Genomic DNA, 17,508 nt, shown 5'->3' with positions numbered 1-17,508 from the left:
GCAATCAGTAATAGGGGCTGCGACAATACTGAAATTGCGAATAAAACGACGATAAAATGAGGCTAACCCGAGGAAGCTTCGTGCCTCGTGGATATTAGTCGGTATCGGCCAAGTGGTAATTGCTTCGATTTTAGAATCATCCATACGGATACCCTTCCCCGAAATTAAATACCCCAAAAATAAGACCTCTGGTGCCAAAAAACAACACTTTTCGCGGTTGGCATATAACTTCTGATCTCGCAAAATAGTGAAGACCTGTTTAAGATGATAAAGATGGTGTGGTATATCCCGGCTAAAAACGAGGATGCCATCAAAATAGACGATGACACAGTGGCCGATAAGGGGTTTAAATATGTGATTCATTAACCGCATAAAGGTGCTCGGGGCATTTGAGAGCCCGAATGGCATGACCATCCATTCATACAACCCGTCTCGTGTTTTAAAGGCCGTCTTCCATTCATCCCCCGGACGCATTCTGATTTGGTGGTACCCGCTCCGCAAATCCACTTTAGAGAAAATTGTAGCCCCGTGTAACTGATCTAGGAGGTCGTCTAAACGGGGAATGGGAAATCTATACTTGATCGTAATTTTGTTAACGGCTCGGCTATCAATACACATTCTATAGGCGCCATTCGGTTTAGGAACGAGTAGAGCCGGCACTGCACACGGGCTCATACTTTCGCGAATAAGACCCTTGTCAAGGAGCTCGGTAACCTGTCGATGTAGTTCTGCATATTCGGTTGGATTCATTCGGTAGGCTGGTTTATTTGGGATGGTTGCACCTGGCATGAAGTCGATGCAATGTTGAATTTCTCGTACAAGGGGAAGGCCAGGAGGAATTTCAGTGGGAAAGACATCCTTGAAGTCGGTCAGGAGTGGTTGTACTTCAAGTGGGGGTTCATCAGTTTTGGGGTTGGTCTCGGTGATGAGTAGGACTAAGGCGAATGGAGGTTTAGCAGTTCATGTAAAATCCAGGAACGCTGATTTGGTAAGGACCAGGGCTTCGGTTCCGGTGTCACGTATATCCAGTGGAACAAGTTGGACATTAACCCCTTCTTTCTTAAAACTGTAAGTATTGAGGAACCCGTCGTGTTTGGTGCGCCTATCATACTGCCACGGTTGCCCCAACAAGAAGTGACATGCATCCATCGGAACGACTTCGCACCACACATCATCCGAATAACGGGTCCCGATGCTAAACTGAACAAGGCACCTGTGTTTAACCTTCACGACATTACCTTTTTTTAGCCACGTTAGCTGGTAAGGGTCGGGGTGGTCTTCGAATTTAAGGCCTAACTTTTCAACCATAACTGTGGCCACCATATTCTTGCAGCTGCCCCCATCGATTATAATGGTACATACCTTGCCTTTTACCATGCAGCGGGTTCGAAAAATGTTGTTGCGGAGCCAGAGATTATCTTTGACTTCATGATTCGGATTAGTGCTGAGAACCCGTTGAGCTATAAGAGTTTCACCCTTGTCCGGATACACCACTTCAGTTTCAACCTCTTCAGGTTGGTCTTCTTCCGTATCATAAACAGGCAGGGTTTCATCCGTGAGGGTAATGAGCTGAGTATTCGAGCACTCCCGAGCAAAGTGACCCAGCCCGCCACACTTGAAACAACGGGGCGGTGTACGAGCGGTAACGGTGGGTGTCTTGGAAGATGTTGCTCCCTCGCTTTTGCTTGCATTGAATCTGCTTCCAGTAGGTATCCCCGAAACCCTTTAAGGTTGTCGGCTTTGATTGGGCTCGACCGGGGTAACGTGGGTTTGGCTTTAGCTTTCAATTGTTTCTCCACCTTTAGAGCTAGTTGGCACACATCAGTAAAAGACCAATAGGGCTGCAGTTGTACAACGTCGGCGATCTCAGGTCGTAAAGCCCCGGAGAAACGAGCAATAATTTGTTCCTCCTCCTCTTCAACAGCACATCTCATCCGTAATCTGTCAAACTCACAGATCAATTCCTCAACGGTAGTCGACCGTTTGGAGATGTTATGATATTCTAAAAATGCCTCCTGGCGAAAATTAGGTGGAAGAAACTTCTCACGAAGGAGTTTCTTCATCTTGTCCCATGTTTTAACTTTAGAACGTCCCTCTTGAGCCCTCTTTTTTTTAACATGTTCCCACCACAAAGACGCGTAATTTCGAAGTTTAATTGCTACAAGTTTTACCTTGTATTTATCAGGAATGTCGCGTAAGTCGAAGATGCGTTCGACGGTTTGAAGCCAATCAATAAACACATCAGGTTCAGCCCTTCCATCGAACTCTGGTACATCAATTTTGACTCCCAAGTTCCTGAATGGATCAGCTCTCGGTTCTCTTCTTGCAAAAGGATTCCACCTATCATCATAGTCAAACGGGTTGTTCTCAACGACTCCGTCATCCCAGTTAATGGAGTCGGTCTCGGTTTCTTCATCGGAACGGACCCCTCGCTGCAGTTCAAGGTCCCGGACTCTTTGCTGCAGACGTGCGATCTCTTCAACATCACGTGGATCCCGCCGATAATCCTCGTTGCCTCGATCGGCGTTTCTACGGGGATGTCGGTTCATGTGTGCTCCACGGTCTCCCATAATCGGATCTTGCTGAGCTCTGATACCACCTGATGCAGTTCTCCTTAACTCCCAGTTGGATCAAACACAAACAAGAAACGAAAAGCTAGAATTTTTATTCACAAAATTCAAACATCAATTGAGTTCCAAACAATGAAAAGAAACACCATAAATATAACTTCCTAAGCCACCAACGTAGGAGGTAAACTAGGAGAAAATGCAGGAACAATAAGAGATAACTTCTAATTCAAATAAAGAAAAATAATAGATAAAAATTAACTAGATTCTAGCTGCTAACTTTATCCCCATCGCACAGCCTAAGCTGTTGGGCTTTGGCTTAAGTCTGACAAGCCAATGGGGCCTGAATTTGGGTCGCCTGGATCAAGGGGCCCAATGGCATCATTAACAGTTATATTTAGTGTCTGGTATGCATTTGTGATTTGTGCGTCAGTTTGTAACATATCATATTAACATACCTATAGAGTAGCTTACCAACACAAGAGCGTTAATTTTATACCTACAAAAGTGTTGATTTTATACTCTTGGGTATGTCAATTGATAAATATATGTGTTAATATGGTTAAGTTTTATAAACTATGGAATATTATATGAAGAATAATTTGGAATATGTATAAAAAAGATGATTTAAATCTCAAGTAAAGATCTACATATTAAGAACAAACAAGTGATTTGCTTGCATTGTCAATCCTTACGGTCCTCATATTATATGAACACAAACAAAGTAGTAGTAGTAGTAGTAGTGCCTTTATTAACAAAAACAAGAGGATGTTGCTAAGGAGAAATGAACACAAACAAAGCAGTCGTAGTAGTAGTGCCTTTATCAACAAAAACAAGAGGATGTTGCTAAGGAGAAATGGTTTACTGAGGGTTTGGTGGACGGCTGTTAGCAGCCGAGACTCTGGAACCCCACTCCAGTAACTCTTTGCTGGTATCGTCCTTGTGAGCCATCACTTCGATGAAGCATAAACAATCCTTTTTAGCTCCACTTGCTGTCTCTATTGCCTCAATCAGATCTTCTTCACAAAACACCTTTGTTGTCCAACACTTACCCTCCCCGTTGTGGATTGCATCAATGAATGCAGTGTAGTTCCAGTTTTTTATCACATTGTAAGGCCCATCATGGATCTCTACTTCAATAGTGTAACCGCCATTGTTTATCAGGAAGATGATGTTTTTCTGCCCGCATCTCAGCATTGTCGACACGTCTTGGGCTGTAACCTGGAAGCTGCCATCACCAATGCATGCGATCACTCGCTTATCAGTTGCAGCCTGTGCATACCCAAGAGTAGCCCCAACTGACCACCCAATCGACCCATATTGCATCTGGAATTCATACCTACAACACGCCCACAAACATTAAAACTAATATAAAAAAAAACAAAAAGAAACACCATGTGTAAAAGTAAAGTCAACTAATGCTTACCCACATCCTTTTGGCAATTTTAGTTTCTGACAATTGAACCAAGAATCCCCTGTTTCTGCAATCACAGCTGTGTCACCAGACAACATCTTTTGTATGTGTTCAAACAAGACATTAACCCTTAATGGCTCCCTAGGGGCACATTTCAGAGGATGCCCTTCAGGGACATATATCCGATAGTAGTTTTCATACGCAGTTGTGTTTTTCTTAAGCCTTTTCCCTAGAGCTTCTAAGAAATCCTTCATCAGAACACAACCAAAAGTCGGTCCGTTTCCAACTACCACCCGATCCGGTTGAACAATCAGTGCTTTCTCTTTCTTTAGAAGGAGAGAGTAACCTACAGAGCTGTAATCGTTGAATATGGGCCCAGCAAAGATATAAGCATCTGCTGATTCAACAATTTCTGCACAGAATGACGTGCTTACAGCACCCCAGTATGTTCCAATGAAATGGGGATGGTGCTCGGGGACTAGCCCTTTCCCTGCTGGTGTCACCGCCAGAGCGTATCCAGAAGTGTCTGCCAATTCAACAAACGCCTGGCACGCTTGTGCAACTCGTAGTTTCGGTCCACCCACCATTACAGGCTTTACTGCCTTGTTCAAGAACTCTGCTGCCGCCTCAACAGCTGCTTCCAAACCCATCTTATTACTCATCCTACACAATCAAAACAACAAAGCCTATAAGTTCAAAGCATAAGGAAACAAAGCACTACTATTGCATATAGATTGATGTAAAAAACTCTGCAGGATGTTTGTAGATCATACTTGGGGGCTAGAGAAAATGGAACCGGTTCTCGAGCGAAAGTAGGATGAGGGATTGCAGGCAAATTACAGCCGATGCTGATATAAACAGGTTTGCTCTCTTTCAGAGCAGTTGAAATCGCAGTATCGATCAGTTCATGTGCATCTTCCAAGTTATTCACCACAGCCTGCATATATATAAATAGTAACAGTTTAACCAAAAGCTTCCAATTTCTATAAATTTTGTCCTGAGGCTATCAGCACAAGTTTATATATCAAGTTATAACCGTTTACACATATTTGTCAGCTGTATAATCATATTGTGACGCTAAATAATACCAATAAATCGATCTTCAGCTAAATATGTGTGTGCAGTGTACGTTGATATTAATTATATTAAACTTGTGTATTCATCTATCAAAATGAATCTCATGTGAACATTCCAATCAACTAAGCTTCTTTTTCACAGAAACACCTATGGCAGATCTGAGGAATAATCAATAGTTAAAACCATACATTTAAACATCAGAAATCTCCTGAGTCTCTATTCTTCGAGCACAAGTTAATTAAGCTTCTATGGTTATATTAAATAATAATGTTAAGTCGATCTTAATCTTAAACTAATTAACATGTTATATGTACGCAGTGTATGTAGCTATACTTAATTATTTATATTAAACTTGTGTATATCTTAATCGAAATGAATGTGATGTGAACTGTACTATAAACTAAGCTTATTCACAGAAACAGCTATGGCAGATCTGAGGAATTCAGTAGTATAATCGAATGGTTAAATAATACTAGCTGTTAGTTAAGTCGATCATCAGCTAATTAACATGTGTGCAGTGTATGCTGATATATAACTAGTGTATTTCTAATTCTTTATCGAAATGAAATGAATGTCATGTAAACACTGAACTAATTAACTATCAACTAAGCTTCACAGAAACAGCTATGGCAGATCTGAGGATTAATTCAACAGTGTATCGATTGATTCGAGACTTATACCTGATAGCAAGTAACCGTCTGAAAACAACGAAGCTCCTGGCTGAAATCCGGCAATCCGATGGTATGATGAAGAATTCTGTTAGTTCCGTAATCATTAGAGTTGGGCCCGCCAACGATACAAATGAGAGGAAGATTCTCACTGTAGGCACCAGCAATGGCGTTGAGAACACTGAGTCCGCCAACGGTGAAGGTGACGACACAAGCACCGACGCCACGAGACCTAGCGTAACCGTCAGCAGCGTAACCGGCGTTGAGCTCGTTGCAGCAGCCGACGAGGTTGAGGCCGGGCTCAGCAATGAGGTGATCGAGCAAAGTTAGGTTAAAGTCGCCTGGTACGGAAAAGACGTCGGAGACGCCGATCTGCACGAGGCGGCGAGCGAGGTGGCGGCCGAGAGTGGCTTCGGCGGAGTTGAATGAGACGGCGGAGGACTGTATGCAAGTAGCACCGTTGATTTGGGAAGGGCAGCCGATGTTGCCGTTAGGAGCAGCGGCAGCTTCTAGAGAACCGACTTTGGTATCCATGATTTTGACTGAATGAGAATTTTGATTTGATTGAATTGTATTTAGTGTGTTGGAAATTGATGATGAATTGCAGTGTATATAAATAGTGTGTGTGTGAGAGAATACCAGGGGCGGTTTTACGTGTGTGTTGGACCGTTGTCTGCATACAAGGGACTAGTATTTCTTCTTAATAATAATTAAGAAATAAGAAAACAATATAATATTATAATATGGATGGGCAGGCAGGCAGCTGTAGTACAACACATCTTTGTTAACTATGGCCGATTTTTATCCACGAAAATCAACTTTCACTTTTCGTTTTCCATCAATAAATAGATATCGATTTTTGGCTTGTGATATAGATGGACACAAAGGTGCATGTTTCGCAAGCTATGTGGAGAATCTTAATTAAAACATGCTATATGGAACATCAAGGAGAAAAGATAAACACGGTATAATTTTTTCTGCGAAACGCTAGCTTAAAAAAATCAAAAGATATTAAATAAATGATTAGAATTACCTGTAAAACACCTCGAGAAATCTGTAACTCTCCTTTTAGAATAAAGTTGTACATTTTTTACTATGAGTAATGAAACATGACAACAAACACTAGGCCACCAAATCTGTACGTATTAGGGGGTAGGGGTGGTCATCACTCATCACTCACTCACAACTTTCAATCAAGTTCTGTCATGTCATCAAGCTTTATTCCATCACCAGTGATAGATTTTAGTGGAAATGTTCATCACTCACAACACCCAACAATAAACACTCACATTCCCTCACATTATGTCATTCTTCACGCATGATACATTCAACGCGTTATCAAATTGACGCGTTATCAAATCGAGTGGCGATGGTGTTTGGGATTGTTTCACACGTTATATGTTTCCATAAGGGGTAAATGTCCTCCACCTCAGGTCACCTTATATATCAAGTTAAAATCCAAAAAAAATAACATTATGAATAACATTATGAAGATATTATATATCATTATGAAGATACTCTTGTAATTTTAGCAAGTTAAAATAAAAAAAAAAAAACATCCTTAAATCACATGGTAGAAAGTTAGTTTATTAGTTTTTTTTACCATACTCACAACATAACATGATTTTATGTTTATTTTGTTAAATGAATTAATGAACACAACTGAGCTTTTTATTAGTTCATTTATGCTCTTGAATGTTTAGTAATTATAAATTGTATCTTCATGCATATTTATAATTGAATATATAAAATTATCTTAATAGTATAACCATACCTAAATGAATCAACATCAAAAATTATATAAGAAAGTGAATATTTTTGTATATAGTTTTAACTTTAATATTCTCATAATAATGTCGATACCGTACAAGACAAAGTAGTCGTTAAAAAATTCAATGCAACGACTCAAAAGAGTTTTTTATTTTCTAAGTTTTATGTTTTCATTAAGATACACATATACACATATATGCAATAGAATGAGACAAAAAAGCATATAAAATATTCGTTTAACAACAACATATAAAATATATATTTTGGGTATGGAAAGCGGGTTTGAGCAAAAACAAATCGGTGGATTCCACTAGAATGGAAAGGAAAACCGAAAACAACTCATGGTCTTGTATAAGACCACCGAATCAAAATTAAATTAAAGTGTAAAACATATCTTGGCATCAACTAACAGCATGGACCAATATCTGTTGACTTTATATACGTAAATGTGGCAGTTGTGCTTGTGTGGCATTCCAGCTCAGCTCTTTGTTTAGTTGTTAATTGTTTGTTAAGTTTGTTAGATTAACTTTATCATGTATATATATATAGCTAGGTCAAAACTTGTACAGTACACTTTCAATTGAATGAATTTTCCCCAAATTACAACATGGTATCAGAGCACAATGCTCTCGATCATCTCTGAAATTCATTCTTCAATCAATTGAATCTTTTCTCTGCTTAATTCTTTCTGTTGTTTCTTCGATTTCATTCTCACAAATTTGTTTCTTCAATCAATTGAATCTCATCTGCTTGTTTCTTTCTTCTGTTCTTCATTTCATTTCACAAATTTGTTCAATAATCATGTCATCTCAATCGAATCTAAGTAATAACACAATTGATGCTTCGAATCCTTTATACCTTCATCCTTCGGATCATCCAGGTATGATGTTAGTCTCAAAAATTTTTGATGGATCTGGATTTGCATCTTGGAAGCGTGCGATGTCTATTGCACTTTCTGCCAAAAACAAATTAGGTTTCGTGAATGGAGATATTACTGCTGGTTCAATCTCTTCTCATCAAGATCTATGGAAACGATGTAATGATATGGTCATTTCTTGGATTCTTAATTCTCTTTCAAAAGATATTGGTGAAAGTGTGATATATGCTCAAACTGCTAAGCAACTCTGGACTGAGCTAAACGATCGATATGGTCAAGCTAGTGGAGCCAAATTATATCAGCTTCAAAAGAGTTTGTGTGAAATAACTCAAGGTAATAGTAATGTTGCTACATATTTTGCAAAGATGAAAGCAATATGGGATGAGTTATCTGCATTAGATGTTCTTCCTATATGTACTTGTGGTGGATCTCGTGAATTAGCAAAGAGAGAGGAAAATCAGCGTCTAGTTCAATTTCTTATGGGACTCAATTCAGTTTATGATACAGTAAGGGGTAATATTTTGATGAAAGATCCCCTTCCTTCTCTAAGTCAAGCATATGCTTTAATAATTCAAGATGAGAAACAACGTGAAATACACTCAAATAACAATTTCATTCAAGAATCAGCTGCGATGCATATCAATACATATTATCAAACAAGTCAGAATAGCAAAAATGAATCCAAGAAATCTGTTGTTTGCACTCATTGTAACAAGTCTGGACATGTTGCTGCTAAATGTTATAGACTTATTGGATTTCCAAAGGATTTTAAATTCACAAAATCCAAGCATGCTACTGTGAATAATGCTTTTACCAGTGAAGATCCTTCATCAATGTCAGAAACAAAGAATGGAATTAGTGCAGATCAGTATGCAGCTCTTATGAGTTTGTTACAGAAAGTCAATCTCGAGCAAGGTTCAACCGATGCTACTACAACAATCAAGCCAATCAACTACGCAAATTTCGCAGGTATAATGGCTTGCAACGTCTCTCAAATTCATAGTAAATGGATTATTGACACGGGAGCAAGTGATCATATATGTCATGATGAGAATTTATTTTCTCACACTAAATTGCTTACTAGGCCAGCTTATGTTATACTTCCTAATGGTCAAATTCTTGAAGTTCTTAAAATTGGAACAGTCCAAATCACTCCTGAGTTTTCTATCACAAATGTTTTACTTGTCCCTCAGTTTAAACGTAATCTGTTATCCGTACCCAGATTATGTAAAGATTCTAAAGGCTTTGTGGCTTTCTCAGAAACTCATTGTATTTTGCAGGGCCCTTCACTGAAGAGGCCTCTGGTTCTTGGTGAGCTTCTCAATGGACTGTACCTTCTTCAATCAAATAAGCTGTCTTCATTTGATTTTGTTCCTTTTACTCAGATTCATTGTAATTCTGTTGTATCTAGCAACACTTGGCATGCTAGATTAGGTCATTTGCCTTTCTATAAACTCAAGCAATTAAACATACTTTCTCATATTCATAATGATTCACTTGACCATTGTGAAATTTGTCCAAAGGCTAGACAACATCGTTTACCTTTTCCTCATAGTACTAGACATACTTCTCATATTTTTGAATTGATTCATATTGACGTATGGGGGCCATATAATACTAGTACTTATGATGGGTTTCACTATTTTCTTACAATAGTTGATGATTACAGTCGTAATACTTGGACTCATTTGTTAGCCACCAAAGGTAATGCCTTCCAAATCATACAAGGCTTTATTCAGCTGATTGAAACCCAATTTGGAATTACAATTAAAACAATCAGATCAGACAATGCATATGAACTTGGTTCTAGTAATCAATCTGCTGAATATTTCAGAACCAAAGGCATTTTACACCAAACATCTTGTGTCGGTACCCCTCAACAAAATGGTATAGTTGAGCGCAAGCATAAGCATTTGCTGGAAACTGCCAGAGCCTTATTATTTCAATCAAAATTGCCTCTCAAATTCTGGGGAGATTGTGTTCTTACAGCAACGCATCTCATTAATCTTTTCCCTTCCAAACTTCTTCAAAACAAAACACCTTATGAATTGTTGTTTGGCAAAGCCCCTTCATATTCTCATTTAAAGGCTTTTGGGTGTTTATGTTATGCTTCAACACCCATTCCTGGCAGGGATAAATTTCAACCACGAGCAATCCCCTGTTTGTTTCTTGGTTATCCTTTTGGTAAGAAGGCTTATAAACTTTATAGTCTTGTTACCAACAGAGTCTTAGTTTCTAGGGATGTGATTTTTTATGAACACTTGTTTCCTTCAATTGCTAATCACTCCTTACCTATCTTTCCATCACCTTCTAGTTCGTTTCCTTACTCTGATGAAAGTTCCTTTTCTTTTCCATTTACCTCATCCAATTCACCACATACTTCTTCTCCTTCATCTCATAATCATGTTTCTCCATCCACTTCTTCACTTTATAATGATCCTCCTCTTCGCCGTTCATCAAGAACTTCAGTTCCACCATCTTACTTAAAAGACTATGTTTGCAATTCTGTATGTGGAACGTCTTGTAATCATACTCTTCTTGATGTCTGTTCAGCTACTTCCTCCATTTCCATTCCTGATCTTTCTCCACCTACTCAACATTTTTTGGCCCAACTTGATATAATTCATGAACCTTTCTCTTATCAAGAGGCTGCTTCTCAACCCATATGGCAAGAAGCAATGGCTAAAGAGTTTGAAGCTTTGGAAAAGAATAAAACTTGGGAAATTGTGGATCTGCCTAAAGACAAGAAAGCAATCAAATGCAAGTGGGTTTATAAGGTTAAATATCATGCTAATGGTACACTTGAACGTTGTAAAGCAAGACTTGTTGTTCGTGGAGACACTCAAAAACCTGGCATTGACTATCATGAGACGTTTTCACCTGTTGTTAAAATGACGACAGTTCGAAGTTTAGTGGCTGTTGCTACGAAAATGAAATGGAATCTTTATCAACTTGATGTTAACAATGCGTTTTTACATGGTGATTTAGACGAAGACATTTATATGCAACCACCACCGGGAATGCCACTTTCTTCTTCTAATAAAGTCCTTAAACTTCTCAAATCCTTATATGGTCTAAAGCAGGCTTCAAGACAATGGTATGGTAAGCTTTCCGCTGCTCTTAAATCTAAGGGATATGTTCGTTCTCCTAATGATCACTCTTTATTTTCAAAAATCATGGGAACCTCTATTGTTCACCTTGCCATCTATGTTGATGATTTCTTGATAACCGGGAACAATGATGATGAGATATCAGCTTTAAAGTCTTTTCTGCACACTACTTTTCAGATCAAAGATCTGGGTTTGGCCAATTACTTTCTGGGAATTGAGGTTCTTCATGAACCTACTGGTATTATTTTAACTCAGAGAAAGTTTGCTTCTGATCTTTTGAAAGAGTTTAATGCTTATGATCAGACTCCTGTTGCTTGTCCCCTTCCAGCTCACATTCAACTTAAACTCAATGAAGGACCTGTTTTAGATGATCCTATGCTTTATCGACGTTTGGTTGGCAAACTCAATTATCTCACCCATACCCGTCCAGATTTGTCATTTGCAGTACAGTTTTTAAGTCAATTCATGCAAGATCCTCGCTTGCCTCATTGGAATGCTGCAGTTCATACTCTTCGTTACCTTAAAGGTACTTCTTCTCAAGGCTTGTTGTTCAATAACAATTCAGATTTGCAGCTTACTGCTTACTGTGATTCGGACTGGGCTGCTTGCCCGAATACTCGTCGTTCTATCAGTGGTTATTTTGTTACACTGGGTGGAAGTCCCATCTCTTGGAAATCGAAAAAACAAGCAACAGTTTCTCTCAGTTCAGCTGAAGCCGAATATCGATCTTTACGACGTGTCACAGCTGAACTTTCTTGGTTAACTCGCTTGCTTGCTGAACTTCATGTTCCTGATATCACCCCTATTCCAATTAAATGTGACAGTCAAGCGGCTATTCATATCGCCAAAAACCCCGTGTTTCATGAGCGTACTAAGCATATCGAATTAGATTGCCATTTTGTTCGTGAAAAGTTACAAGAAGGCCTTATTAGTTTGACACATACTCGTACCAATACACAAGTTGCTGATGTTCTTACCAAAAGCCTTCCTATAGCTCAACATTCTAATTTACTTGGCAAGTTGGGGTTGATCACACCTCCAACTTGAGGGGGGATGTTGACTTTATATACGTAAATGTGGCAGTTGTGCTTGTGTGGCATTCCAGCTCAGCTCTTTGTTTAGTTGTTAATTGTTTGTTAAGTTTGTTAGATTAACTTTATCATGTATATATATATAGCTAGGTCAAAACTTGTACAGTACACTTTCAATTGAATGAATTTTCCCCAAATTACAACAATATCATAGTTTAGAGTCTTTTTGAAATAATTTCATTTAAATAACCAACTTGATTATACTTTTTTATTATTATTTAAACCAGATCACATTAATGTCCAATTATATCGCAGGGGTGAAAAAAACGAAAATAATAAACATCAACCTTTAAAAGCTTTACATCTAATTTAGAACAATTAGTCAAGTTCAAATGTATGTTTGTTGCAAACATGACGAAAATAATAAACAAAAAGTATTCAAGGCTTCTTACAAAAGACCAGCAAGCTCAGTATTTTTTTCAAATTAAAAACTAATAGAGATAATTGCCAAAATCGTCCCTGAGGTTTGGGCACATTTGTCATTTTCGTCTAAAATGACACTTTTGTACCATTTTACCTCCCATGTTTGTAACTTTTTGCCATTTTCATCCAAACCAATAACTTAGTTTATTTTTTCTGTTAAGTTGAATGATATTTGGATGAAACTGAAAAATATAAACCACAGGGACAATTTTGGTTTTTAGTTTTTTTTTTCATACATTTTCTATTAGTTTTTTTTTTCGTTCTTGTCCGAAGAAAAATAAATCATACATTTTCAGTTAGTTTTTTTAGTTCTTATCTATTTTTAGTTTTTAGTTTATTTTTATGTAAATGTATTATTTTGCTCGTAACATATTATATTCCTTGACCAAAATACTCAAATAGTGTGGTCACCCATTAATAGAATATGTTACAAGCAAAATAATACATTTACATAAAAATAAACTAAAAACTAAAAATAGATAACAAGTAAAAAAACTAACTGAAAATGTATGATTTCTTTTTCTTTGGATAAGAACGGAAAAAACTAGTAGAAAATGTATGATTTATTTTTCTTCTTATATTTCAAACTGCATATATTTATTAAAAGTTTAAGAGCGAAAATATTAAAAAGTATATACCAGTTTTTTTCTCTTAATAAAACTAATTTATATAAATAAATTGGAAATTAATTTCAAATTGCATGTATATTCTTTTTTATTATATATGTGACAAAATTAATTAAATAAAAGAAATTAAAAAGAGTTTGAGTAAATTGCCAAAATTGTCCATGTGGTTTATGTTTGCCAGTTTCATCCAAATATCATTCAACTTAACATAAAAAATAAACTAAGTTAGTGGTTTGGATGAAAATGGCAAAAAGTTACAAATGTGGGGGGGGGGGGGGGGGGGCAAAATGGTACAAAAGTGTCATTTTGGATGAAAATGGCAAATGTGCCCAAACCTCAGGGACGATCTTGGCAATTAACTCAAGCTAATACGGTTTGGCTTTGGCAATACCCCATTTTAAAACCAAACCACGCTGGATCCCACCGCCTTCAAGCTTGTTTGAATGTTTGGTTTTGGTTACCTTGTTTGAAAACTAAACAGGATTGTCTGAATGTTTGTTAGTGGATTTATTATGTCCAGACTCACGACTTTGGGGTAAAAGTTCTAGGCCCACATAAATACGGTTACATATACTTTTGCCAAAAGTTTTAAAGACAAGCAAGCCCTGGTTTGGGTCAAAACATTTCAAGCCCAATGTAAAACCTAAAACCAACCCATTAACGAACCCAACACATACGTAAAACCAAAAAGCCGAAACCGGTTTATCTCCTCCTAATACTGAAAAATCAAAACTTGGTTTTGGTTCATTTTAACCCAAAAACCGACCCATGCACACCACTTGTGTTTTAATCAGGAAATTAAACCTTAGCCGGTTGGATTGGCAAAGCAGTGTGTTCAAGAAAGATTTAGTTTACAATTGACGCACTCTCTTTCTCTCATCAAACCTCTTCCTGCTGCAACATCAAAGATTTGATTCAGTTTTCACCCTTCTTTTGTTGTTTCATCCATTGCTACTGCTTCATCACCTTCGCCTTTCTTACCTATCAAAACACTGAGAAAACTTAATACAAAATGTAACCACCTCAAAATGAGAAAGCTTTCAATGAAATTACTTTTTTTCTTCTTGCCACCACCTTTTTTTTACTACTAGGGGTAACCAAGCTTTAATTTCAGGATCATCAACACTTTTAGTGCTCTTTAAGAGAATGAGACGTGATGCGGTTTAATTTTTTTTTTTTTTTGGAAAAAACGCCCAGGGGAGCGGTCATGGGGCGTGGAGGGGCGTTATTTTGAAGAAAAACGCTCAAATTTGTTTCCACTACGGATGGTCTTAGTTTTATATTAAACATTTAACAAGCTCCAACAACTTACACATATTAAAGTCAATCAGTATAGAGGTTGAAATTGACACATGATAGCTAAAAACAAATGTGTTTCAAAGATCAAAATTTACAAAGCATAAACAGGATGCATTTTCAAAATGTCACCTTCTTTCAACACCGTCTTGTCACTGGCAAGTGGGGAAAAATGGCAGACTGCGTGTTGTTCACAGTTTGCCTGCATTGATAAACAGTGCACACATAAAGTCCAGAAAAAAAAACTTATAATAACACCACATTCATTCATGTTTAATTTGAAAAAAAAAATGGAAGCTTAGCTTACTCTTTGATATACGAATCTCCTTTCTCGCAAAGGTCAACAGTACTACTGGCACTAGGCTTGCATTCTGACAATGTCACAAAAATACCAACTGCAATGCCTCTACACATGTGGATAAAATCATATATCTTGATTTTCAGATAAATTACAAAACAAATACCAGGTTAATTTATACAGTTTAACTACTTAGTAACGTAATTATTCAACCTAGATGATCAGAAAGTCAAAATTGATTGATTTTCCACAAACAAACAATTGAAAGTAATTATTATGTTATGGCCCCCCCCCCCCCCCCCCTTCTATACAATAAGTGGGACTAATTCTACAGTTAACATAAATTTGGTTTGAAAACGAAACGAGTTGGGTCAAATATAATACGTTTTCGTTAGACGATATAAATCCGAGTCATTTTACGTTTCGATGCCGCCACAACACGCTGCACCATTTATTTAACTTAAAAAACACTAATTTTCCTAAATTCGACTCATGTATGTTTCGGTTGGTCTACGTTTAAACGTAAATTACAATTAGCAAGTTTTGTAAATAGTGCTTTCATCCTATTGGCTTTTTTGTTTTAAGTTTTTTTCTAGACTTTATTATTTTATATATTTACTTTTCATTATGTTCAATGTTTTAGTTTTAGGTTTCTTTTTCGTTAAAGTTATATTTAAGATAACATTTACGTTTCCATTTACAATTCATTTGAAATCAGTCCGTCCCGTTGTCCAATTTAAATTTGTTTGGTTTTCGGTCGATTTAAAACATGTCAATATTCTTTTGGGGAATTGGCCTATAATAATCTCAACTTGAACTCAATGGCTATTGTCAATCCAACCTTTGAATATTCCGCATGCCAGTCCCACCTTTCACTTATTTTTCCTCCATCGGTCCTCAGTTAGTTAAGTTTTTTACGGAATTACAAGCTGACGTTTTAGGGCTTTTGATCAGAACGAGGATACGAGTCGAATGATGTAAAACTTACCTTGATATTGTGCTCCAAATGATGAAAACGACGCTTCAATTCGCGTGTTTAAACTTCCAATTAACAAAAATCAAGTCGTTTGGAGCACCGTTTCGAGATAAGTTTTACATCAATAGACTCGTATCCTCGTTCTGATCAAAAGCCCTAATACGTCAGTTTGTAATTTGGGAAGAACTTAACTCCGTTAAGTTTTTTTAACTGAGGACCGGTGAAGGAAAAATAGGTGAAAGGTGGGACTGTCATGGGAAATATTCAAAGGTGAGACTACCAATGACCAATAATGTCTAGTTGGGATTATTACAAACCAATTCCCCTATTCTTTTTTGAGCATATTTCTATCGGTAGCTATATTGAACCAAAATAAATCTCGATCGAAACCCGTACAGCGTAGGGGAGGTAATCTTACTAGTTATTAATTACTAATGAGTTTTTTTTTCAATAGAAACATTATATTATATATTATATGTGTATATTAATAAAAGAAACTAATTATATATGTATATTAATATTATAAAAATATATATAGTTTTTTAATACTTTTATTATTTTAATATTATATTAATAGTTATTTTCTTTAGTTTTTAACTTTAATGATTTTTGTAGTATCACGGGTTGGGATAAGCTTGATGTCAACCGGTATTCAACTGATATTGGTATCGAAAATACCAGTACGGTTCTGTTTGGTATCGGTACATGAAGGTAAAAACCGGCACCAGTCTGTACAGAAAACGCCAAAAGTCGGAACCAAATTGATGCTGAAAATCTTTTAGTTTGTAAAATTCGGTGCTGTTGCCCGGTACCATAGCTCATCCCTGATCACGGGTACCGTACGGACAATAACGGTATCGTACAACTTTTTTTTGTTGATTTTCTTCAACTTTTAATGATTTTTTTTAATTTCAGGGGTAGGGATGAGCTCGGTGTCAACCGATACCGAATCGGTACTGGTACTGAAAATACCGGTTACGATACCGGTATATGAAGGTAAAAACCGGTAGTGAACCGGTACCAAGAACGCCAAAAGTCGGTACCGAATTGGTACTTAAGATCTTTCGGTTGGGGAAATTCAGTACCAGTACCCTGTACCATTTGCTCATCTTTGACCACGGGTTTCATACGAACAATATCATTACCATACAACTTTTTTAGTTGATTTTCTTTCGGTTATCTTTTTTTATTCTTGTCAGCGGTCTCGGTTGCGCACGGAAGAATACCTAGTTAGGATAATCAAATAACAACTAGTATCCGGACATGGGTCATTATTGATCTAAATACCTAACTAGTATTCGGACATGACTCATTA

General features: G+C 37.2%; 2 protein-coding genes across 2 annotated transcripts; both read right to left on the bottom strand.

The window, feature by feature from the left end:
- Positions 1-960: 960 nt before the first annotated feature.
- Positions 961-2,570, bottom strand: LOC110911283. Its single transcript, XM_022155886.1, has 2 exons — positions 1,638-2,570; positions 961-1,569 (listed from the first exon to the last, which is right to left on the bottom strand). Exons 1-2 carry the CDS (start codon positions 2,568-2,570, stop codon positions 961-963), a joined length of 1,542 nt encoding a protein of 513 aa, XP_022011578.1.
- A 611-nt stretch (positions 2,571-3,181) lies between these two features.
- LOC110909907 (pyruvate decarboxylase 1) lies at positions 3,182-6,429 on the bottom strand. Its single transcript, XM_022154636.2, has 4 exons — positions 5,739-6,429; positions 4,755-4,918; positions 3,994-4,644; positions 3,182-3,906 (listed from the first exon to the last, which is right to left on the bottom strand). Exons 1-4 carry the CDS (start codon positions 6,258-6,260, stop codon positions 3,429-3,431), a joined length of 1,815 nt encoding a protein of 604 aa, XP_022010328.1. The 5' UTR covers positions 6,261-6,429; the 3' UTR covers positions 3,182-3,428.
- Positions 6,430-17,508: the final 11,079 nt, after the last annotated feature.

The sequence above is a fragment of the Helianthus annuus genome, chromosome 15, assembly GCF_002127325.2.
Source record: "Helianthus annuus cultivar XRQ/B chromosome 15, HanXRQr2.0-SUNRISE, whole genome shotgun sequence".
NCBI classification, from domain to species: domain Eukaryota; kingdom Viridiplantae; phylum Streptophyta; class Magnoliopsida; order Asterales; family Asteraceae; genus Helianthus; species Helianthus annuus.
The sequence above is the reverse complement of the archived record's forward strand: the minus strand, read 5'-3'. Positions and strand labels throughout refer to the sequence as shown.

Coding starts and splice junctions, on each gene's coding strand:
- LOC110911283 (XM_022155886.1), bottom strand. CDS start 2,570: ATGGGAGACCGTGGAGCACACATGAACCGACATCCCCGTAGAAACGCC. Junction 1,570..1,637: donor GACACCCACCGTTACCGCTC/GTACACCGCCCC, acceptor TCGAATACTCAG/CTCATTACCCTCACGGATGA.
- LOC110909907 (XM_022154636.2), bottom strand. CDS start 6,260: ATGGATACCAAAGTCGGTTCTCTAGAAGCTGCCGCTGCTCCTAACGGC. Junction 4,919..5,738: donor AGACGGTTACTTGCTATCAG/GTATAAGTCTCG, acceptor ATATATATGCAG/GCTGTGGTGAATAACTTGGA. Junction 4,645..4,754: donor CCATTTTCTCTAGCCCCCAA/GTATGATCTACA, acceptor TTGATTGTGTAG/GATGAGTAATAAGATGGGTT.